The following is a 25,748-nucleotide window of genomic DNA, read 5'->3' as shown; positions in this document are numbered from 1 at the left end:
AACTTTATTGTTTCCTTCTTTCTACTTACTCTAAGCTTTTCTTGTGGTTTTCTTTCTTATTCTTTAAGTTGTAGAGTTACATTATTTTTATAGGAAATGTATTTATTATTAATCATCTCAACTCGGTCTTTTTTAGGGCTGGTCCATCGTATTCTGTCTCTTTAAAGATATTAAATAATCAAAAATGCGAGCAATTTTATGTAACAGCACAGACACTTTTGTAAGATAAGAAGAAATTCCTAACAATGAAACAGTGTCTCCAGATCTTGCTATTAAAACAAAGCAAGCATTTCCAGTGACAAGATGTCACAGGATAAAGCCCAAGAGGACAGTCTACCAGAGCACATGCTGGAAAAGGGATCAAGACATTCAGGATCCACCCCTCACTCTGAGTTTGCTGTGAAAGGGACTTAGATACTTCCACTTCTGCCTGGAATGCGTCCTTTGGGCCTAGGACTCACATTATCTAACTTCCCCAAAGCCGACAGCTTTTCAACTTCTTGTCCACATAACCATGACCAGAGGTTCCAAGGAGAAGACAGAGCAGGAAGCATTTAGCTTTGACTTTTGAGCAGATGTAACACCAGTCTTCATCCTCTGCCGAAGACAGGCCCGTGTCCAACGGCTCTAAGACTTTACACTTGGCCTTCTCTCTCCTACGACTTGTGAGTCCCATGTTCTCCACTTCACTATTGTTCCTTTTCCTTGTCCCCTGCTTCTTCTTGGTATCACTAATATTATTTTCCATTTCTTTGCCATCTGATTCTTCAGAGCTTCTGTACTTATCTGGATCTGGAAGTGTGTTTGGATCAAATCCATCATTGTCATCATCACTCCAATCCAGAAAGGCTTCTTCTTCATCTTTGGCCTTTGCTTGCCTCTTCTGGCTTCCCTTTCTTTCAATCTTTTCTCCTGATGGTTTGCCTTAATTTTCTTTCTATATTCTTCTTTGTCAAATTTGTCCTCTTCTTGAAGCCTTTCCTTTGCTTTATCCAAATTGATACCACCAGTGTCATCCTCTTCCTCAGTATCCTTCGTGACAGATTTCTGAATCTGTGGTGACTGCTGAACCAACTCCCCTTCATCAGTAAACGTTATTTTCTTACTCACTTTAAAATTTTTCTTTATTACTTTTTTTGCTTCTGCGACTTTGGTCACTTTTTTCTTGACACTTGATTTAGAATATTCTTTCTTCTGTAATGCTTTATTCTCTTTAAGGTCCAACCCAAACACATTGTGTCGCTTCACCTTAAAGAAATCAGCACCACGTTCATCTTCTTCCTCCTCATTATCATCATCTCTGTCCAAGAACTGCATGCGAGCTTCGTTCTGCTTCTGTGGCTCATCAGTGCTAAGGCCAGAATGAGGCTGATACCCGTTTGCTTTTCCCAGTTTCTCTTCCACTTCTTCTTCACCTTGCTTTTCTTCTTCCTCTTCTTCACTAATGCCATTAGCCAGTCCATCTTCTGTCCCTTCTGGTCTTTTCCCACCTTTCTGAAGGATGGACATTTTCTCACTGAAGTAGGCTCTAAATTCTTCCACTTCATCATTGGTGAGGGAGGGGGCCCTTGGCTCACTTACTTTTTTTATCTTGGCTCACTATCAATTCTTTGGTTGGTTGTTTCTGCATTTTCTGAAGAAATCTTACCCATGGTGCCACAGCAAGACCAAGAGACAGGGCATATTCAAGTATAGGTAACTTGCTCACATCAAATATTTCTTTATCCCTCATCAGATATTCTGAACGCATATAGGAAACAAAACACCTTTGAGCTCTTTCTTTTAAATCTTGATCTAAAAATGATTCCATTTTTTTCTGGACATCAATAAGTTTTTCTGGATTGATTCTGATTTCCTTCACAGGCACTTTCCTCTGGAGGAGCTGCTGCACCATCCCTTTCTCTTCTGAGGGCAGCAAAATCTGTAAAGCTTCCCCATCCCCTTTATACCTGGCATTTCTACCTGCATGGTGAGTACGTGTGTTGGCATCTTCAGGACAATCAAACTGAAGAACCCAATTCACAGCTGGGAAATCCAGTCCCTTGGCTGCAACATCAGTAGCAAAGAGTACTGCAGCTCTCTTGCAAACAAATTCATTATAGATTTCCATTCTGCTCATCTGCTGCTGTCGACCATGCAGAGCAAGAATAGAAATACCAGAACATAGCTGGCAAGACACTCGCTATAGATACTGAACCTCTTTACAACTGGAGAAAAATACAATACTTTTCTTCTTCAGGTTGCTTCTCAAGAATGCATAGAGTACACTTATTTTTGGCTGCAACTAACAAACTATGTAGTTTGGGGAAAGCAAACGGGTATCAGCCTCATTCTGGCCTTAGCACTGATGAGCCACAGAAGCAGAACGAAGCTCACATGCAGTTCTTGGACAGAGATGATGATAATGAGGAGGAAGAAGATGAACTTGGTGCTGATTTCTTTAAGGTGAAGCAACACCAAAGTGGTAGGGGTGCTGTATTTTGCTTTCTCATGAACCCAAACATATTCAGGGTTTTTCAAAATAAAATGTGCAAGGTCCTTTACAGATTTGGTTTGTGTTGCTGAGAAAAGCAAGGTCTGACGTTTCTTGGGAACATTCTCAATAATAGCATTCATGGTATCAGCAAAGCCCATATCCAAGATTCTATCTGCTTCATCAAGAACTAACATTTGGAGATTAGCAGTATGAAAACATTGTTTCATCCATGTGTTGAAGAAGCCAATCTGGTGTGTAAACCAGTATATTTATGTTATTGATCCTCTCAGCTTCATGTTTCAGATCCTTCCCACCAATAATGAGACCAGCAGAAAAGCCATGATTCTTTCCTACTTTTCAGAGAACCTCAAAGGTCTGATAAGCCATCTCTCTCATAGGTGATATAATCTGAACCTCCTGGCCATCTGTGAGGTCCACTGTAGACCATATAAGGCTTCCAGCACTGGAACAAGGAAAGCCAAAGTCTTGCCAGATCCAGTTTTGGCATCTCCGAGAACATCTTTACCTTGCAAAGCCAACCCGATGGTCTGCGTCTGTATCTCAGTTACCAAATGGTACTGGGTTTCTTGCAAACCTTTAAATGTTTTTTTAGACAAGGGGAGATCTGAAAATCTTGTAATTTCATTTACATTTATCTTCCCATAGTTCAGCATAAGGTGGCTGATAATCTCGCGCTTGACCTGCCACTCGGGCTTCTCCAGCTGCTTCCTCAACTGCTTTTCTTTACTCTGCTTGTGACTGTTTCTTCTTCCAGCGATTGAAGCTCCGCACCAGATCGGCCAGGCTCCTGGACCCCAAAAGTTGGTAGTTTTGCCCATCGCGGCAGCGACAACCCAGACTACCGCACATGAGACTCTAGATTATTTATTTGAACTTTTTGTTGTTTCCTGAGGTAGGCCTGTAATGCTATAAACTTCCCTCTCAGAACTGCTTTCGCTGTGTCACATAGATTATGAGTTGTGTGTTCATTTTCATTTATTTCCAGGAAATTTTTTTATTTCTTCCTTGATCTCAGTGGTAACCCATTCATTGTTTAATAACATGCTACTTAGCCTCCTTGTGTTTGAATGTTTTTTAGTGTTTTTATTGTAGTGGATTTCTAGTTTCACGCCATTATCTGAGAAGATGCTTGATATGATTTCATTCTTCTTGAATTTGTTAAGACTTATTTTGTGTCCTAACATGTGGTCTATCTTTGAGAAGGTTCCATATGCACTTGAGAGGAATGTATATTCTGCTGCTTGGGGATGAAATGTTCTGTAAATATCAATTAAATCCATCTGGTCTAGTGCCGTGGTCGGCAAACTGCGGCTCGCGAGCCACATGCGGCTCTTTGGCCCCTTGAGTGTGGCTCTTCCACAAAATACCACATGCAGGTGCGCACATACAGTGCGATTGAAACTTCGTGGCCCATGCGCAGAAGTCAGTTTTCTGCCTGGGCAAGTCTATTTTGAAGAAGTACTGTTAATATTTGGCTCTGTTGACTAATGAGTTTGCCAATCACTGATCTAGTGTGTCACTTAAGGTCTCTGTTTCCTTCTTAATGTTTTGTTTGGAAGATCTATCCAGTGGTGTCAGTGTGATGTTAAAGTCCCCTACTAAGACTGTATTAATGTCAACTTCTCCCTTATGATACACCAAGATTTTATATATATACTAGAGGCCCAGTGCATGACATTTGTGCACTGAGGCAGGGGGATGGAGGGCTTGGCCTGGCCTGCACCCTCGAGGGGTCCTTAGTGCTTCTGTGGAGGCGGGAGAGGTTCCCACCACCACCACTGCGCCTGCCAGCTGTGAGCCCTGCTTCTGGCTGAGTGGTGCTCCCCCTGTGGGAGTGCACTGACCACAAGGGGGAAGCTCCTGCATTGAGTGTCTGCTCCCTGGGGTCAGTGCACAGCATAGCAACCATTGTTCCACTGTTCAGTCAATTTGCATATTAGGGTTTTATTATATAGGATACTTTTAGGTGCTCTAATACGGGGTGTATAGATGTTTACAAGGGTTATATTTTCTTGTTGTATCAATCCCTTTAGTATTATGTAGTGACTTTCTTTGTCTCTTTTATGGCCTTTATTTTGAAGTCTATTTTGTCAGTTATGAGTATTGCTACCCCAGCATTCTTTTTGTTTCCATCTGCATGTAATATAGTGTTCCAGCCCTTCACTTTCAGTCTGTATATATCTTTTGTTTCAAAATAGGTCTCTTGTGGACAGCATATATTTGGGTTATGTTTTCTTATCCATTCTACTACCCTATCTTTTGATTGGAGAATTTAATCCATTTATATTTAAGGTTATTATTGATAGGTACTTATTTATTGCCATTTTTTCTTTATACCGATGTTCCTCTCTCTTGATTTCTTCTTCTTTAATCAGTCCCTTTAACATTTCTTGCAATGCTTGTTTGGTGGTAATGTACTCCTTTAGCATTTTTTTTTTTTGTCTGGGAAGCTCTTTATTTCGCCTTCAGTTTTAAATGATAGCCTTGCTGGATAGAGTAGTCTTGGATTCAGGTCCTTGCTTTTCATTACTTTGAATATTTAATGTCAATCCTTTCTGGCCTGAAGTGTTTCTGTTGAGAAGTCTGCTGACAGTCTAATGGGAACTCCCTTGTAGGTAACTTTCTCTTCTCTTTTGCTGCCTTTAAGCTTCTATCTTTTTTCTTTAACATTTGTCATTTTAGTTATGTGTGTTGGTGTGTGTCTCTTTGGAGTCATCTTGATTTGGACTCTGTGTTTCCTCAACTTTTGTGAGCTTTTCCTCCACCAGGTTAGGGAAGTCTTCTTTTATTATTTCTTTAAATAGGTTCTCTATTCCTTGCTCACTCTCTTCTCCTTATGGTACCCCTATGATGTGGGGTGGGTTGTTACATTTCATTTTGTCCCAAAGTTCCCTTTAACTATCCTCCTGCTTTTAATGATTTTTTTTTTCTGTTTGTTGCTTGAATTGGGTGTTTTTTCTACTTTGTCTTTCAAGTCACTGATTTGATCCTCTGCAACATTCAATCTACTTTTAATTCCTTCCAGTGTATTCCTGATGTCAGATATTGTATTCTTCATTTTCCATTGATTCTTGTTCGTGGTTTCTATTTCATTTTTCATATTGTTGTAGTTTCCACTAAATTCATTGTAATTTTCACTAAAGCCCTTAACCATCTTTATAACCATTACTTTGAACTCTATATTGATAAATTGCTTGCCTCCATTTCATTTAGCTTTTTTTCTGGAGATTTTCTCCTTTTCCTTCATTTGGGGTTGTTTATCTCCCATTTTAGCTGCCTTCCAGTCTTCATGAGATGGCCTTATGTAATAAGTGTCCTGTGGGACACTTTGGCACAGTCTCTTTGATCTCCTGAGTTGGATGCTCTAGGAATGTCCCTTGTGTGGTTTATGTGAGCCCTCCTGTTGTAATTGGGTCGTGATTGCTCTTGGCCCATTCATGTGTGGGATCAACCTTCAGGCTGGCTTAGTGTGAGACTCAACTCTGACCATGGCATACAAGTTGTTGTACAGGTGTATTTCTAGGTTTCCTGGGTCTCCTTGTATCCTCCCTATCATTCAAACCACCTGTGCCAATTACACCACGACAGAAAGCAGCAGAGCCACCAGAGACTGTTAAAGGCGAAAACACATGATCATCAGCCCAGGTAGGAGCTGAGATAGGGCATCTCATTGAAAAGACTTTTGAATATATTTTTAAATTTAGAAAAAATATATTCTACATTTTAAATATTTCTTGTTTATGTCTTGCAAATATTTTCTAACACACCTTTATTTTTTCAAAATTCAAATGTTGCTTTTCATGTGAAGACCTTTTAAATTTTAATTAAATTGCAAATATGTTCCTTCATGGATAGTTCTTTCATGACTGATTTAAGCAGTATTTTTCTCTATGCTCATTTTTCTAAATGTTTTATTGTTTACTTTGTACAGGTCATGGAATTAATAATTGCATATAATTTGAGGAAGGATTCCATTATTTTCCTCATATGGATACTCAAATATTGCAGTACTATTTATTTTTTACAATGGTCCTTTCTTCCCTTTGTCCTTCAGTGCTGCTTTCCTGTTCAATCATGTCTTTATATTCATGGGTCTGTTTTCTAGGCTCTTTCTCTTTCTCATACCACCACCAATATAGCCCTGTCTTAACTTTCTTTATAGTAAGTATTGATATCATGCTTTAATTTCATTATTTGACTATACCTTACCTATTCTTAGCCCTTTGCATTTCCATATGTTTTAGAATCATATTGTCAAGGTCAAGAAAAAAAAGTATAGCTTTAAATTATATATATAATATTGACATATATATATATATATATATATATATATATATATATATATATATATATAATTATTGACGTATCTTTAACAATGAGTCTTCTGACCCAGGAACATGATGTTTTATTTAATAGACCTAAATAAAGATTTATAATTTTACCTGAAAAGGTTGTATGCACACTTTGTTTCATTTATTCCTAGGTACTTGTATCACTTTTTTTTTAAGGTATGTTAATTTATTTTATTTTCTTGTTGCTGTTTTACATTAAATCTTTAGTGTTGACAATATTACATATGTCCCCTTCCTTCCCCATTGACCCCTTCTAGCCCACTCATATCCCCTACCCCAGGTCTTCACAACACTGTCTGTGTCCATGGGTTATGCATATATGCATACAAGTTTGTTGGTTGATCACTTCCCACCCACCCACCCTCCCCCACCTTCCCTCTGAGATTCCACAGTCTATTCCATTCTTCAATGTCTCTGGATCTTTTATTCATCAGTTTATTACGTTCATTAGATTCTACATATGAGTGAGATCATGTGATACTTGTCTTTCTCTGACTGGCTTATTTTACTTAGGATATCACTCTCCAAGTCCTCCATGCTGTCTCAAAGGATAAGAGATCCTTCCTTTTTATTGCTGCATAATATTCAATGGTGTAAATTTATCACAGCATTTTTATCCACTCGTCTACTGATGGGCACATGGGCTATTTCCAAATCTTAGCTATTGTCAATTGTGCTGTTATGAACATAGGAGTGCATACATTCTTTCTGATTGGTGTTTTGGATTTCTTAGGATATATTCTAGAAGTGGGATCACTGGGTCAAATGGAAGTTGCATTTTTAATTTTTTTGAGGAAACTCCATACTGTTTTCCATAATGGTGCACCAGTCTGCATCCCCACCAGCAGTGTGCTAGGGTTCCCTTTTCTCCACATCCTTGTCAGCACCTGTCATTTGTTCATTTGTTGATGGTAGCCATTCTAACAGATGTGAGGTGATACCTCATTTGCCATTTTCATTTGCAACTCTAATGATCAGTGACTTTGAGCATTTTTTTCGTGTATCTTGTCTATATATAAATGTTGGAGAAGTGTCTACTCAGGGTCTTTGCCAATTTTTCAATTGGACTGTTTATCTTCCCTTGGTTAAGTTGTATGAGTTCCTTATATATTTTGGATATTAAACCTTTATCATATTTATTATTACCAGATAGGTTCTCCCATACGGTGGGCTCCCTTTTCATCTTGTTGATGGTTTCTTTTGCTGTGCAGAGCTTGTTATTTTGATGTAGGTCCATTTGTTTATTTTCTCCTTAGTTTCCTTTGTCCTAGGAGATGTGTCTATAACCATATTACTGCAAGAGATGTTTGATATTTTGCTGCCTATGGTTTCTTCTAGGATTTTTATGGTTTCACAACATACATTTAAGTCTTTTATCCATATTGATCTTATTCTTGTATATTTTGTTGGGTTTTTTCAACATCTTGTAGTTTTCCGAGTACAAGTCTTTGACCTTCTAGTTTCTTTCTTTCTTTTTTTTTTTTTTGCACATTATCTGTCCAGTTTTCCCAACACCATTTATTGAAGAGATTATCTTGACTCCATTGTATATTCTCACCTTCACTGTCAAATATTAATGGAGCATAATGGTTTGGGTCGATTTCTGGGTTCTCTGTTCTATTCATTGATCTATATACCTGTCCTTGTGGCAGTACCAGGATGCTTAGATTATGGTGGCTTTGTAGTATAACTTAATATCTGGTATTGTGGTTCCTCCAACTTTGTTGTTATTTCCCAAGATTGCTGCAGCTATTTGGGGTCGTTTTTGCTTCCATATAAATTTTTGGAGTCTTTGTTCTAGATCTGTGAAATATGCTGTTGGTATTTTAATAGGGATTGCACTGAATCTGTAGATTGCTTTTAGTAGTATGGAACTTTTAATGCTGTCATTTCTACCTATCCATGAACACTGTGTATTCTTCCACTTGTTTATATCTTCCTTGATTTCTTTTTTTCAATGTCCTCTAGCTTTCCGTATACAAGTCTTTCACCTCCTTAAGTTTATTCCTAAGTACCTTAATTTTTTTGTTGCAAGGGTCAATGGAATTATTTGCTTGGATTCTCTTTCTGAGAATTCATTATCCTATATAATAAAGAGCTAATATGCAAATAGTCATCAAACTGGGTTGTTTTATTCCTGATTATAATGGGAAATATTTCAATGTTGTACAAGTAAGAATAGTTTGTGGTAACTTTTATGTAGACACATTTCTCAAAATAACAGTTCCTCATTGGTCTGAGCAGCGTGGATGGAGGGAGAAGTGGTAGCAGCCAGGCAGCCCAGGTTCATGAAATCACTAGCATGCATCAGCCCTGCCGCAGTGATGCCCAAAAGGATGGTCTGCTCCACCCCGGGAGCAGCCAAGGAGGGCAGCCACGGAGGAGTCGTCTAGGTTGTCAGCCAAACCTGCTCCTGGAAAAGTGAAAACAAAGCACCAGAAAAAGCGCCAGGAAAGGATAAATCTGCAGACAAAAAAGTGCAAATGAAAGGGAAAAGGGAAGCAAAGGGTCAGCAGGCTGAAGTGGCAGACCAGAAACCTGAAGATTTACCTGCAGAAAATGGAGAAACTAATAAGGAGAGTCCAGCCTCAGTTCAAGCAGGAGAAAAGGAAGCCACGTCTGATTAATATCCTATTGCATGTCTTATCAGTGGTCCCTGTCTCCCTGCTTATACAATCCAGAGGAATATTTTTATCAACTATTTTGTAAATGTAATTTTTTTGGTAGCTCTAGAAACATTCTCAAGAAGGAGGGACTTCCACATCATCACATTTTTAAAAGTGTAAATGCTTTATTAAGAGGTGAAATCATTTGCTGGTTGTTTATTTTTTTGGTACAACCAGAAAATAGTGGGATATTGAATATGGAAGGCTTTGATTGTCTTGGGTTTCAGCTTAACATTCCATAGACAGGGGAGGTTTTTATATACTAGTAGAGGCCCGGTGCACAAAAATTTGTGCACTTGGGGGGAGGGGGAAGATGTCCCTCAGCCCGGCCTGTGCCCTCTTGCAGTCGGGGACCCCTCAGGGGATGACCACCTGCTGGCTTAGGCCCGCTCCCCAGTGGATTGGGCCTAAGCTGGCAATCAGACATCCCACTGGCAGCCTGGGAGCCCTCGGGGGATGTCCACTTGCCAGCGGGGAGCAGGCCTAAGCTGCAGTCGAACATCCTTAGTGCTGCTGAGGAGGCAGGAGAGGCTCCCACCACCACTGCTGTACTGCCGGCTTCTGGCATGACAATATTTTGTTTATATTACTGGTTTTGCTTTACTGACATTTTTAAATATTTGCACTTATGTTCATAATTGACAATGGCCTGTAATTTTCTTTGAATGTCTTTGTCAGATTTTAATAATTTGTGCTAGCCTTATAAAATGTTAGAGTGTTCATTTATTTCTATTCTTTGGAAATTTTATAAGATTTGGAATTATCTTTTTATTAAATATTTACCAGAACTCACCAGTCAAGCCTAAAGTTTTCTTTTAGGCAAAACTTTTTATAAGTGTATAGTTCAATGGATTTTGACAAAAGATATACATCATATGCCACCTCCACAAATATAGGCCATTTCCATCAACCCCCAAATTCTCTTACACACCTTCATGTTCAATCTCCTCTCCTTATTCCCAGGCCCAAAAAATTGCTGATTTGGTTTCAATTTCTACAGTTTTGCATTTTCAATAATGTCCTTTAAGTGGATTCATTCAGTATGTAGCCTTTGTGATTTGGCTTCTTTCACTTAGCATAACACCTTTGAGATTCACCTGTGCTTTCACATGTATCAGGATTTTGTTCCTGTTTATTGCTGAGTAGTTTTCTACTGTGTAGATAAACCACAATTTGTTTTTCCACTCACAAGTTGATAAACATTTGGTTTGTTCCTAGTTTCTGGCTATTATCAATAAAGTTCCTATAAACGTTCCTGCATAGCCTTTCTGTGGATATGGTCGTCACCGTGCCACCATATTTGCCAAGTTTGATTTGGGCATCAAGTCTGATAATGCCACCCAAACACCACGAAAAGACTTGCTTTCTAGGGAGAGCAGGATAGCTACCAAGCAGATACAAAAATGGCTTGAAAGATTAAGGAAGGGAAACTGCTTGAGGTTTTTATGGTGGTTGGGGTTTGGGGCCAGAGTGAGGGCTCCTGAACATGGGCAGAGGCCTCTTGGTTTGATTTTCCCATCACCACTAAGGAAGGAGGGACCTGGACTGAGGTCTTGTCTGCTTGCCCATATGTGAGGCAGAAGAGGAAGAGAGACTTATAAACTGTCAGTCAGTAAACATTTTTTTTTGAGTTTTTCTTTCATATGGTACACATATAATTTTATTACTTAGGTAAATATGTAGAAATAGGAACACTGGTTTGTATGATAAGTGCATGTTTAACTTCATAAGAAACTGCCAAGCCTGGCTGGTATGGCCTAATGGTTGAGCACTGACCTATGAACCAGGAGGTCATGGTTTGATTCCTGGTCAGGGCACATGCCCAGGTTGCAGGCTCAATCACCAGTAGGGGACATGCAGGAGGCAACCAATCAATGATTCTCTCTCATCATTGATGTTTCCCTCTCTCCCTCTCCCTTCCTCTCTCTGAAATCAATAAAATATATATATATATATATATTTAAAAAAGAAAAAAGAAACTGCCAAACTATTTTCCAAAGTGTCTGCACCATTTTGCATTCCCACTAGCAATGTATGTGAGTTCCGGTTGCTCTTCATCAGCATTTGTTACTTTTTGTCTTTAAACTTTTAGCCATACTTGTAGTTATGATTTTAATTTGCATTCTCCAATTACTAATGATACTGAACATTTTTCATATGCTTATTTGCCATCAACGTATCTTCTATTAACTTTGGCGGAAACTCAACTTTAATTCTATTTTTAATGAATATAGAACTATTCAGTTTTCCTTTTCTTTCTGGTGGGTAATTCCTTCCTAGGAATTTATGTCAACCAAACAGAATTTATTGGCATATAATGCCCTCTGCTTTTCTGCTTAGTATTGTCCTCTTTCACATTCCCACTGTTGGCTTTTTGTGTGATCTTTTTTTGGTTTGTTAGTCTTCTAGGGAGTTGTCAACTTTATTAGTCTTGTCAAAAAGCCAAATTTTAACCTTTGCTGTTCCTTTTTATCATGCATTTTTCTATTTTATAAACTTAATGTCTTTATATTTCAATTATAAATTAATTTCCTGCTCTTTTTCCTGACATTTTAAGATGGAAGGAGGCTCATTAATTTTCAGCTTTTTTTACTTTCCCAATATAGGCATTCAGATTTATAAAATTTCACCTAATACTAGTTTAGCTGCATTCTGCAGGTTTTGAGTCTTAACATATTTTCATCATTTAGCTAAAAAATTATCAAATTTCTTTTTCAACATAGTCTTTGATGTGGTTATTTTTTAGTTCTTAATTTCAAAAACTAAAACATTCTAGTTCTATTTCTGATACTTATTTCTAACAAAATTTTATTGTGGTCAGAGAATTCTTTGGCTAATACTAATTCTTCAACATTTATTGAGACTTTATTTCCCAGTATATTTTTTCTTTTATGATCTCTGCATACTTGCAAAGAAAATATATTGTGTAGCTATAGGTGTGATGTCTATATTGGGAAGGAAACGTTGTGCACCTTCCTAGATAGGTATAATTCTGCTTTTTTTTCTCTCTCTCTTGGTCAATAACCCATCCGAGATTCATTTCCCCACTAGCACTTGAATGGAATATAATAACATATCATTTTAAAAAAATAAATGACAGAACCAAGATGGCGGCATAGGTTAACACCGGAGTTTGCTGCCTTGAACAACTACTTCAAAAGTGAAACTAAAAAACGGAAGGGACATCACCCAGAACCACAGGAACGCTGGCTGAGTGGAAGTCCTACAACTAGGAGGAAAGAGAAACGCATACGGACACTCAGAGGAGGCGCAGTGCTGAAGTCAAATTCTGAGGTGCGGAGTGCGCGGAGCGGGCTGGCGGCGGAGGGCGCGGTTGGCGTTTTCAATCGGGAGGGAGTCGCAGACTCTGAGCTCCAGATACAGGCGAGTCTTTAGGGACCCAGACTCAAACGGGAGAAGCGGGACTGTCTGGCTTCGGTCAGAGCGAGTGCAGCTGTCTCTCCGAGGTTTGCAGCGGGTGCTGGGACTCAGAGAGGCAGAGAACCGGGGGACAGGACTGAGAGCCGCCATAACTGCTCTCTCCGGCCCACCCTGTTGATCCTGTGCGACCTGCCCCACCCAAACCCTGCACAGAGGCCTTTGCCGGATAGCCTCAGGCAAAGGCTAGATTAGCACCTCCCTAGAGGACAGAAGTTCTCTCACTGCACACAGCTGATTCTCATAGCCACTTGGCCTGGAGGTCAAACCATCCCTGGTATTAGCTACAACAATCAAGATTTAACTATAAGACTGCGAACAAAGACCACTAGGGGGTGCACCAAGGAAGCATAACAAAATGCGGAGACAAAGAAACAGGACAAAATTGTCAATGGAAGATATAGAGTTCAGAACCACACTTTTAAGGTCTCTCAAGAACTGTTTAGAAGCCGCTGATAAACTTAATGAGATCTACAAGAAAACTAATGAGACCCTCGATGTTATATTGGGGAACCAACTAGAAATTAAGCATACACGGACTGAAATAACGAATATTATACAGACTCCCAACAGCAGACCAGAGGAGCGCAAGAATCAAGTCAATGATTTGAAATGCGAGGAAGCAAAAAACACCCAACCGGAAAAGCAAAATGAAAAAAGAATCCAAAAATGCGAGGATAGTGTAAGGAGCCTCTGGGACAGCTTCAAGCCTACCAACATCAGAATTATAGGGGTGCCAGAAGATGAGAGAGAGCAAGATATTGAAAACCTATTTGAAGAAATAATGACAGAAAACTTCCCCCACCTGGTGAAAGAAATGGACTTACAGGTCCAAGAAGCGCGGAGAACCCCAAACAAAAGGAATCCAAAGAGGACCACACCAAGACACATCATAATTAAAATGCCAAGAGCAAAAGACAAAGAGAGAATCTTAAAAACAGCAAGAGAAAGAAACTCAGTTACCTACAAGGGAATACCCATACGACTGTCAGCTGATTTCTCAACAGAAACTTTGCAGGCCAGAAGGGAGTGGCAAGAAATATTCAAAGAGATGAATACCAAGAACCTACAATCAAGATTACTTTATCCAGCAAAGCTATCATTCAGAATTGAAGGTCAGATAAAGAGCTTCACAGATAAGGAAAAGCTAAAGGAGTTCATCACCACCAAACCAGGATTATATGAAATGCTGAAAGGTATCCTTTAAGAAGAGGAAGAGGAAGAAAAAGGTAAAGATACAAATTATGAACAACAAATACACATCTATCAATAAGTGAACCTAAGAATCAAGTGAATAAATAATCTGATGAACAGAATGAACTGGTGATTATAATAGAATCAGGGACATAGAAAGGGATGGACTGACTATTCTTGGGGGGGAAAGGGGTGTGGGAGATGCGGGAAGAGACTGGACAAAAATCGTGCACCTATGGATGAGGACAGTGGGTGGGGAGTGAGGGCGGAGGGTGGGGCGGGAACTGGGAGGAGGGGAGTTATGGGGGGGGGGAAGAGGAACAAATGTAATAATCTGAACAATAAAGATTTAATTAAAAAAATAAATAAATCACTTTTCAGCTCAAAAAAAAAAAATTAAAAAAAAAAAAATAAATGATAGTCATCCTCCAATTTAAGGTATTTGCTGAAAGCCAAAGAACCTTATCTCCTGCCACCACCGGGAAGAGTACTGAAAGTCTGCCAGAGTCACTCTAATGATGAGTGGCAGAGCTTCAAAGAAGACTAATATGCAGCTCAGCAGGTCTGGTGTAAAAATCAGCCCAGATACAGAAAGAGTAAGACCTTAGGATTTGGGGCTCGGGGATCTGAATGGAGAATCTAAGAATATTGACTCCCTCCTTACCCCATCTCCAATCTCCCCGAGTCCTTTCCGATGGCAAAAACAGTCCCTCCATATTACCAGGAGAGAATTCGTTTCACCCAAGGGGGATGCCTTACGAAATCATCATCATCATCATTATTCCTCATTGCCTCCAGGCTGACACCAAGAGACAGGCACCAGCACAGCCCGGATAGGGAACTGCAAACCCTGCTTTGGGAAGAAATGCCTACACAGCAAAAGAATTATAGGACCTGGGAGCATGTGTAAAAGTGGATCTCGGTGTTAGGTGAAGGTAGAATTTAAGAGTGGAGAGGAGACCATTTACTGACATGGGCACTCTCACCTTTGACGCAGGATTATTACTTGGGTAAAAACACTTGAAAACCATCCTGGCAAATTAAGGACCCAGCAGGGTTGGAGTGGTGGTCAAGGTGCTTTGACGTGCAGAGATCTGAGGTGGTGGTTTGTTGGGAGCCATTAGAGATATTGGCTTAGACAAAGCCATCTTAAAAACTATAAGTTTCTGGTTCCTCCAAAAACTCCTAATTACCAGAAACCACCTGTGTCTTGCAAATTGGCCAGCAGTTAAAGATAAACTACCCTCACACAGCCGCTAAATCACATATCTCCACTGATAAGCACACAGCCATCCAGAGCCTGCTAAATCACACATCTCCGCTAATAAGCACAGCCATCCTAAATCACTAGTAATAGGTTACTGCCCATAGACCCCTTTACCCACCCCCCTTCCCTAAAACAGTATATATCCTGCCGCTGTGAGAATAAAGTTTGAGGCTTGATCAGAACTTGTCTTGCCTCCATTCTCTCGTGTCCCTTGTTTGTTTCATTCTCCTAGGGTGTCTCTTCGTTCCCACGTTGTTGTCCCGCGGGTCGGGACAGTCTGGCGCCCAACGTGGCAACTTGGGGACCCCCTGCGAGAACGTCTGCTTGAAGCGCCTGGCCAGGCACCCCATAGAGTCGCCGCGCAGTATTGACTCGTGAGTGAAGACTCGGCATCTTGATCGCCACGGTTTCACCCGCCCGTGAGACAGATCGTTGTGAAGGTAAGCAGACGAAACTTTCCAAGCAAGAATTTCAAAATACCTCTTGAGAGCCTTCACCCTCTTTGGCACCCCCTTTGGCTGGCCTTTTTTAGTTTTCTTGATCTCCCTCCAGTCCACTAATAAGCACTTCACCTCGCCGTTCGGGGAAGAGTGAAGGGTACCCGACACCGGCAGTGAAAACTCTGAATCACTGGGAAAAGTAATTTTTCTCTGGCCCGACCTGTGTCACCCTCTCTGGCAAACTCTGAGCTCGCTATGTCTTAGTGGTTGCTATCCTGGTATGGGGCTTATACATCCCGACCTATGACACGCGAGCAGAGGCCATAAGGTGAAAGGAGAGCGGTTACATAAGGATCACCAGAGATTTAAGAAATTCCCAGCTGACCTGGCACGGGGTTTATACGTCCCAGAGGCTTACGTGGAGGAGGAAATCTTGAGAACTATCCAGCCAAAATAATGGGCAACTCATTGAACTCTCATGAGGTATTTCTAGGTGGGCTCAGGGAGTCCCTCAGGACACGGGGAGTAAGGGTTAAGAGAAAGATTTAAGAATTTCTCAGAGGGCTCAGGGAGTCCCTCAAGGCTCGAGGATTTCGGGTTAAAAAGAAAGATTTAAAGAATTTTTTCACTTTCGTCACTAACCTTTGCTCATGGTTTATTATAGACTTTTGATTAGCATGTTTAAAGTATTAAAATTTTAGAAGGTAATCTTTTATAGTTTTGCATGTTATTATAGAACATAACCCTTGGTTTCTTGAAAAAGGTACATTAAATCTTAAAAGTTTGCCAAAAAAGTTAATCAGAACTTGCCAAAAATTGTTTCCCCTTGTAGAACACGGCATTTCATTTCCTAGAGGCTTTAGAAGAGGTCAAGGAGGATGGATCTCCTCCCCCTTGCACCCTCCGCTCCTTAAGAGGAGCAGAAAGAAAAAAAAAAAAAAATGGGAGAAATGGCCTTCATGGCTCCCTCCACCTCCCTGTCCTAATCCTGAAATGTTTAATTTGCCGTTAATAAAATCACCTGTGCAAAAAGGCCAAATTATAAAGAAATTGGAATATTAAAAGGTACTCCTTAAAATCAGGCTGAAAAAATAGTAGCATGGTCATCTTAATGTGTTTTCTTATCTTAATTTGTATTTGAAATCTAAAATCTGTAATAAGAAATGAAACCCCGCTGTTGAATCCGCCTCTGGTGTGAAGAGATTCAAAGGAAGCAAGAGAGAGCAGAGTTATAAGCTCTCCCACAATGAGATTACTTAATGTTTTATTTAAAAATTACCGGAGAACATCTTACGACAAGCAAACTTTGGCTAAGATAACCTTGGGTGCTAGCCATGACTTTAGAAAGCAAAATAGGAAAAAATTTAAAATGTCTTTTTCTATAAGCATGACTTTGGGGAAAATATGCCATCTGAGTCATTTGCTAAAACTTCCCCCAAAGCAGGATGTGGGGGAAGGGAAGAAGGAACACGTGGCGATCCAGTGTGGACGCCCCCTCCCCAAGTATTCTAAAATTAAAGTCCTTCTTGTAACTGAAAAGCTTTTACAAATTTAAAAATGCATCCGGGATTTCTGTGCACATGTAAAGGTAAAAGGCCAGTTTAAAAACGAGTGCGCATAGTTTTGAGCTGAACTTGACCTTTTGCTGAGTACAGAATAAAAACCCGAGACTGTTTTGGTCTTAAAAATGGCAAAGATGAACCTGAGAAAGAAATGCAGATAGGCTTCCCAAGGCGATTTAAAGTAGCTCTTTTGAAATTTCCCGCCCTAAGGCAAGTACCACCAGGAAGTTGATAGTCAAGTTTACATATGAATAGCTATGGCTGGAAACTTAAAACTTTTAAGTTCAAATCATCTAAAAGTATTGAAATTTATAATACTGAAATGTTACTCTGAGTATGCCTAGTATGAAGTCTAGATGATAGAAGTTAATCTATTAATTGAAAATGCCTTATATTTTGTTTGAAATATATCCTTAAATGTAAAAGTATTGATTTGAAGAATGCTAAATATTTAATGCTTTAAATTTAATTGATATCTCTTAATAATTATAAGAAGTATATAATTTTTAAATTATATATATATTTGGTGGTCTCTCAAGTTGGATTTCAAAACTATAACTAAGGAATGACTTTGAGAAATTTCACGGGCCCTGAAATGTTTTTCAAAAGTCTATTCTCTCTTTTTAAATTTAGCTAAATTTAATATACTTGAAATCATATGGAAAGCTTTATCAAATAAAAATTAATAAATATATATTTTAAGTTTTTGCCTCTGAGAAAGGGCAAAACAAGTTATTTTGTTTAATATTTCTTAAAATACAGCAGTGAGATTTTAAGATGTAATTTGAAATACAAAAGCTCCTCACTACTGCATTTTAAATTAGGCTGGAGGTGGGGCAGTGTTTGCACCTCGGGTATCAGACATAAAGCTTTACTGAATTTACTAATCTTTGTAAGCAATTGAATCCTAGTAAAGTAAAATTCTTCTAAAAACATTACTGAAGGCTTCTCATGATCCCTCTGTATATGCAAATACGCCGAAAGGGAACGCTGTTTAAAAACATTATTTTAAATTTAATAAAAAGAAGAAATTTTAATATTTTGAAATATCTTCCACTAATATTTACAGAATAATCTAATGATTTGCTGTTAAAATACCAGATCTGAAAATAAGTACAGTCACCATAAATGTTTAATGACTTAGACTTGGAATACATGGCCTTGCGGCCCTATCAGTCAACATCCAAGAAATAACCTTGAGGGTTACTTGGTGTAAAAAAGGAAAGATTTCTATTTTTTAAGGTAAAGTTCTCTAAGTGTAATCCAGCAGGAGGAAGACAAACCAGACAACCAACAGCCCAGAGACCACCTGGGGCACAGTAAAGTGAAGTATGGTAATAATTAATTTGGGTAAATACTGTAAGTTTCATATGTTTTAGAAGGCACATTTTTCCTTTATTACCCAAGGACTCTAGATAATGTGTTTACCCAGAACTATAATTTAGATAGCATGCTGTCTCTGCTTCTGTAAATTGCTTTTTTTGCTAACTAGGTTCCTCATTCCAAACCTTGAGTTTAAAATCAAGTTGTCATGACTTAGAGCAAAGAATATTCTTACATGGTATTATTCTACAAGTTTTATTCATAATTTTTGATGCTTTACAACAGTATATTGTGCATTTATCCCAAACAAACTTACAAATTAACATTTACTTTAGATATTTTGAGAATGTGAAGGGATTTATCCCCTCCTGGGGAAGGCACTTAAGCATTCTGTATTGACCTCTCTTGACCTTTTTTTAGGAACAGCATTGCATACCTATAACAAATTATCTAACCAGCTAATTGATGATGTCCAAGCTCTCTCAGGCACTATCAATGATCTCCAAGATCAGATAGATTCCTTAGCTGAAGTAGTACTACAAAATAGAAGAGGGTTAGATTTGCTCACAGCAGAACAGGGAGGAATATGCTTGGCCCTACAGGAACGCTGCTGCTTCTATGCCAACAAATCCGGGATCGTCCGAGACAAGATAAAGAAGTTACAAGAAGATCTAGTGAAAAGACGGAGAAAATTATTCGAGAACCCCCTTTGGAGCGGACTGAACGGACTCCTGCCCTACCTGCTTCCTGTTCTCTGCCCCCTTATAAGCCTTCTCCTAATCCTAGCTTTCGGCCCCTGGGCTTTTAGGAAATTAACAGACTTGTAAAACAGCAGGTTGATAGCGTCCTGGCCAAACCCATTCAGGTACACTACCATCGTCTAGCCATGTTAGACCGTGAATGTGATTATAATGACGGCTAAAACTCCCTCCCTGCGGGGACAGCATGACGCCAGAGGGATGCTTGCCTACTCCCCATAGAAGGAGAAAGGCATGGGCACCGACCTGAGTGCACGGCAAAGCACTGCAAGGGAAGGTCACAAAATTTTCGACCGTCTCTGGATTTCCCTGTGAGCACACCTGGTTTGCATAGAGGTTGGTATCCATACATAACTATCGGCTCTGCCTCTCCTCCCCAAAAGATACCAAGAGCCACTGACGGTGGGATCCCACCATCCCACGGGAGGAACCAGGTCCCTACTCCCCCAGTCGGTTAAAGCCCACCCTTAATAAAGAAAAAGGGAGGAATTGTTGGGAGCCATTAGAGATATTGGCTTAGACAAAGCCATCTTAAAAACTATAAGTTTCTGGTTCCTCCAAAAACTCCTAATTACCAGAAACCACCTGTGTCTTGCAAATTGGCCAGCAGTTAAAGATAAACTACCCTCACACAGCCGCTAAATCACATATCTCCACTGATAAGCACACAGCCATCCAGAGCCTGCTAAATCACACATCTCCGCTAATAAGCACAGCCATCCTAAATCACTAGTAATAGGTTACTGCCCATAGACCCCTTTACCCACCCCCCTTCCCTAAAACAGTATATATCCTGCCGCTGTGAGAATAAAGTTTGAGGCTTGATCAGAACTTGTCTTGCCTCCATTCTCTCGTGTCCCTTGTTTGTTTCATTCTCCTAGGGTGTCTCTTCGTTCCCACGTTGTTGTCCCGCGGGTCGGGACAGTGGTTGATGCATCACAATTCCCTAGTGATGATATAAATGCTATGGCCTTGTTTCTCTGCATTAGTTTTTTTTTTTTTTAAATATATTTTATTGATTTTTTTACCGAGAGGAAGGGAGAGAAATAGAGAGTTAGAAACATCGATGAGAGAGAATCATCGATCAGCTGCCTCCTGCCCATCTCCCACTGGGGATATGCCCGCAACCCAGGTACATGCCCTTGACCGGAATCGAACCTGGGACCTCTCAGTCCGCAGGCCGACGCTCTATCCACTGAGCCAAACCGGTTTCGGCTGCATTAGTTTTTTATATAAATAGAAAAAAAACCCCTGAGAATTAGTGAACTAGACCTCTTCTACCTCAATGGAAAGTTAAGATCCCACAACTCATTCCAAGCTCGAAACTTGTAGATACAGAGGACATTAATTAAAAGGAAGGTCAGTTTCCCTAATGCATAGATTTTCAATCTTTTTCATCTCATGGCAGACATAACTTATTACTAAAAGTCTGCGGCACACCAAAAAAAAAGATTTTTTGCCAATCTGACCACAAAAAAAAAGTATAATTTTGATTCTTTCACACTGGATGACTACTGCTGGGTTGGCCGTCTCTCTCTCTCTCTTTTTTTTTTAAATCTAAGGGAAAAGAGGTCAATGCCCCTGACTAAAAAGTCAGGTACTGCATGTTTTAAAAATTCTTGTGGCATAGCGGTTGAAAATTGCTGCCCTAGCCCTAGCTGGTTTGGTTCAGTGGATAGAGTTGGCCTGCAGACCAAAGGGTCCTGGGTTCAATTCCAGGCAAGGGCATATACCTCGGTTGCAGGCTCCTCCCTGGCCCGGGCTCTGGTCTGGGCTCATGAAGGAGGCAACCAATTGATGTGTTTCTCTCACATCGATATCTCTGTCTTTCCATCTCTCTTCCACTCTCTCTAAAAATCAATGGAAAAATATCCTTGAGTGAGGATTAAAAAATAAATAAATAAATCGTTACCCTAGGGCAGTGGTCGGCAAACTCTTTAGTCAACAGAGCCAAATATCAACAGTACGACTGAAATTCTTTTGAGAGCCAAGTGTTTTAAACTTAAACTATATAAGTAGGTACATTGTTATTAACCTACCTATATAGTTTAAGTACTGTTGATATTTGGCGCCTCCCTCACACCGCGTCTCCCATCGCCCGACCGACAGACACCCCCACTTCTTCTAACGCCACTTCTTCAAAATAGACTCGCCCAGGCCGAAAACCGACATCTGCGTATGGGCCACGAAGTTTCAATCGCACTGTATGTGCGCGCCCACATGTGGTATTTTGTGGAAGAGCCACACTCAAGGGGCCAAAGAGCCTCATGTGGCTCGCGAGCAGCGGTTTGCCGACCACTGCTCTTGGAAATTGTAACCCACACCACATTCTTTTGACATTGTTTCTATAAATGGTAACTCTGACTAATATGTAACTTGTAGATAACAGCATGTTTATATAAGAATCCTGGGAACTAACTTCAGAAGATGCAGACTCTGACCTTCAATCATCCCAGTTTCAGATTTGTTGATCTTCAGCCATAGAACCAGGATGACATAGACCCAGGATGATGAAGAGCAGGAAAACACACACCAGACTATCACTTGACCAGTTTTGAGATCCTTTTGGAATGGACTCTACTGGCCTGCATGTAGAGAACTCTTCACCCTCCTCCCTTGATTTCTTTGTTCTGCCTTCCCTCTTCCTCCTTTTGAAAACCTCTGCCTACACTGAGATGTGGAGATGGGCTTTGTGACAAGAGTCTCCCATCTTCTTAGGAGACCAGCACTTGAATAAACCTCCTTCCCTTTTCACCAGCATCTGTCTCACGAGTTTGGCTTTTGTGACAGCAGGCAGCCGAACTTGAGTAAAGCTCCCATAACTCCATCACAAGAGTATGCAGTAAGTATTTCTCCAATCCTTTCTCAAAGGAACCTATGGCCACTTGCCAGGGTAACCAGGGAAGGTTGAGTGCATGTCAGGATATTTCTTCTCAGGTGAAGGACAAGATGTTGTGCCTCAAATATCTCACTACTTAACCATTTGTACGCCATAAGCATCTATAGATGCAAGCGGCCGACCTTTTTTAAATTAAATTCAAAATATCGTGGCAGTTAACTGGTTAAAAAAAGTTTTGGTGGGTCTCTTGGAAATTCAAATTTGGAGGAAATGAGTACCAAACTTAGAAATACTGCTCTGATTCATTTATTGGATAACCTTGGGCTCTCAGTGATTACAGGTCCTAGTTCCTAGAGATAGGAGAAGTGACAATTCTCTCAGGAGTCAGAAATTTAGGTGGAAGCTGTGATGACCACCTGCCTACTCTCTTTGTCAATGGCCCAAGAGGCAAAGAAAGGAGTGACTATCATGACTGGGGGTATAACTGACAATCATGAAGTAGGTTAGTGTGTCTAGTACCTAGAAGTAACAAGGGTTTCCCTAAACTGATATACCATCAATGAATTTCAATGAACACAGAAACAACCACAAACATCACACTGGGGGTGGAGGTCGGGGTCACCCCACCAAGCAAACAGCCCAGACTGCCTAAAGTACTACCAGAGTAAAGGGAATCCAACAGGAGGGATTCTATCTCATTTCACACTCTCTTGCTGCAGACTTCCAGATCAGTACTGGCCACCAACTGGGACTCTGATCACACTTGTAAAGAGTGAGGAGGCCTCACTCTTTATATAATGGAGGGTGGGAGGGGTACAAAGCCTGGACTGAGCTGGGACACAGAACATGTATACCTTCTCAAATTCCCTCAGCCACTTCCTTTCTCCCATGGTTGGCACCCCATCTGCATCAGGCATTCCCCACTTTGGAAGATGACTGAAGTACATATTGCAGCTACCTACGTGGCTGATGCACAGCATCTGAGCTAAGACCTCAAAACTACACTCTCAGAGTCAAGGAGATTAGGATGTAACCCTACCCTCTCCCCGGCCAAATTGCAGGGAATGACAGAAGGCAACCTTTGTGTGGACCAGAACAGATGAGCTGAGAACTGTGACTCTGATCCTGCCCTGGATGGGTTGTACTACTGGAACACATACCTTGGACTGGCCAAAGACCTTCAGACTGTGAACGGGGTGGGAGGCAGCCTCCATCATGAGGATCCTGTATCCCCCCATAGCCACAGGCACTTGGCATCATCTAGATTTCTATATTCCCTCCCCTTTTTGGCCAGCCTAATTGTGTAGCAGTAAAGTGATATGTCTTTATTTTGTGTGATTACTAATGTTTTGAGCATGTTATCCTATAATTTAGGGTTTGGTTTGATTTCTTCTCCTATAAATTACATTTCCTATTAGCTCATTTTTGGAGCTGCTGTCAATGGCATGTCTTTTAATGTTGGTGTCACTTGTACAAAGGATTTAAATTATGACATAGACTAATACATTTATTTGGTTAGGGGTTTTATTTTATATATTTAATTCTGCTTTAAAAATTTTCTCTATAATCTTAAAATTTTGTTTAGGTCCTTTACACACAAACTTATTTGTTTGCATGATGGGAGGACGGAATCTCATTTTATTCCATCTGGATAGCTAGCCTTACCAAATCACTTACTGCAGCATAATTTTTCCATTCTGATTTGAAATGTCACATATATTATATAACAAATTTCCAAATACACATAGATCTGTTTCTTAATCGTCTACTCTGTCTTTTCATGCACTGGTACCACTTCGTCTCAGTGCTGAAGTTTAATTTTGTCTTCATAACTCACAGGGCAGGTCTCTCCATCCTCTAGCCTTATAAAATGTACATATACATTTTGTAATCATTTTTTACTTTCTATTTTAAAACTGCTTCAACTTTATTGGTATTGCTTTCAATTTGTGGCCCCTTTAAAATAGTAACTCTATCTATATATTCTTTAGAAAAGCTTTGTGTGTTTCCTCCATAAAGTTTTTTGTTAAACATAATTTCAAGATGCCCTGGCTGGCATGGCTCAGTGGTTAGAGTGTTGGCCTGTGGACCAAAGGGTAGCGGGTTTGATTCCTAGGTTGCAGGTTTGTTCCCCAGCCCCAGTCAAGGTGCATGTGGGAGGTGACCAATCAATGTGTCTTTCTTACACTGCTGGTTCTCTCTCTCCCCATCCCTCCCTTAACAAAAAAAAAAAAAGAAAGAAAAAGAAAAAAATTAGTGGGAAAAATATCCTCAGGTAAGGATTAAAAAAAAGATCATTTCAAGATATAATTTCTGCTGTTATTGTGATGGCATACTTTTCCTATCATATTTTCTAATTGTTGGTACCCTAATTTTAATATGTACATAACTAATTCACCAATCATGAGGAATTTTGCTTTATTAATTCTAATTATTTTCTTAAGATAATATTTTTTTTTAGAAATTAAGGTTAATATACCTCTTTCTAATATTTTTAGAACTCAGTTTTGTTTTTAAAAAAGTATTACATTTATTAGCACCTCCAAGGTAATAATTATGGTGGTGATGTCACTCTTACATTGTTCCTAACGTCAGTGGAAATGTTTCTAATTATTAAGCATGATTGCTGTTTCTTCTAGATTTCCTTTATCAAGAAAATTATCTTCTGCCCCTATTTCACTGAGATTTTATTTCTACTTAATCCATCTATCTTAAAATGTTTTCAATCTTCTGTGTGTATGTATCAAAGCCACTCTTTTTTAAAAAAAGGAATTATTGAATTACAATTAGCAATTACTATTTTAGAATTTGTAAAGACTTCACTTGTAGTCAATTGCTAGAGAGAATATTTTAATGTTTTATATCCACTTAATACAGAATATCTTGGGCTACATCAGGAGCTCATGAAAGGATTTGAGGAAGACTCACAGAGACCCACCAGCTTGCTGTTCCTCTTGCTTACAATTAAGAACTCTGAAAGATACGCCACTACACCAGTCAGGGCTTCCGAGGGGACCAAGTCCAGGGGCACCACCATCAAAAAATACGAAAGTCTCCCTACAATTACATGATGCAATGCCATGAAACTCATCTACATGATAGCGATTTATTTTTTTAATGTGTCTAAAGCACACTGCACAAGATTAAGAAGATAAAATACATTTACTTACACATCTGAACAACAAAAATGATTCTGTGACACCCCCAGCACTGTAAGCAGGGGCTTTCTAGTCCCCCGTTGGGCATTCTCTCCTTTCTGCCACTTACTATCTGAATAGCGCTGGGCAGATTGCTAGGCAGCTGCAACATGGGCCAACAACAGGTTACTGACTCTCCTGTTACGTTTCCTGTTCCTTGTCTGAAAAACAGAGAGAATCATTCTTGTTTTATCGGCTTGCTGTGATTATTTACA

General features: G+C 39.8%; 1 protein-coding gene and 2 pseudogenes across 7 annotated transcripts in view; 1 reads left to right on the top strand and 2 right to left on the bottom strand.

Moving 5' to 3' along the window:
- Positions 1 to 356: 356 nt before the first annotated feature.
- On the bottom strand, positions 357 to 3,315 carry LOC118666820 (annotated as a pseudogene).
- A 5,858-nt stretch (positions 3,316 to 9,173) lies between these two features.
- LOC118667621 lies at positions 9,174 to 9,476 on the top strand (annotated as a pseudogene).
- An 11,838-nt stretch (positions 9,477 to 21,314) lies between these two features.
- The window catches only part of LOC118667619 (F-box/WD repeat-containing protein 12-like), a 40,918-nt gene continuing 36,484 nt past the window's right edge, over positions 21,315 to 25,748 (bottom strand). For 3 of the 7 annotated variants that reach the window (XM_036331331.1, XM_036331330.1, XM_036331332.1), the window contains exon 11: positions 25,424 to 25,694. Coding sequence is in view for 2 of the 7 variants with exons in the window: in XM_036331330.1 (XP_036187223.1) it covers positions 25,675 to 25,694 (20 nt within the window). In the remaining 5 variants the exon portion in view is untranslated. Of the gene's footprint in view, positions 21,348 to 25,173; positions 25,394 to 25,423; positions 25,695 to 25,748 lie in introns of those variants that run through there. The other 4 variants (XR_004971344.1, XR_004971343.1, XR_004971342.1 and 1 more) reach the window with 4 other exon arrangements.

This window comes from Myotis myotis, unplaced genomic scaffold (assembly GCF_014108235.1).
Source record: "Myotis myotis isolate mMyoMyo1 unplaced genomic scaffold, mMyoMyo1.p scaffold_m19_p_12, whole genome shotgun sequence".
Lineage (NCBI taxonomy): Eukaryota > Metazoa > Chordata > Mammalia > Chiroptera > Vespertilionidae > Myotis > Myotis myotis.
The sequence above is the reverse complement of the archived record's forward strand: the minus strand, read 5'-3'. Positions and strand labels throughout refer to the sequence as shown.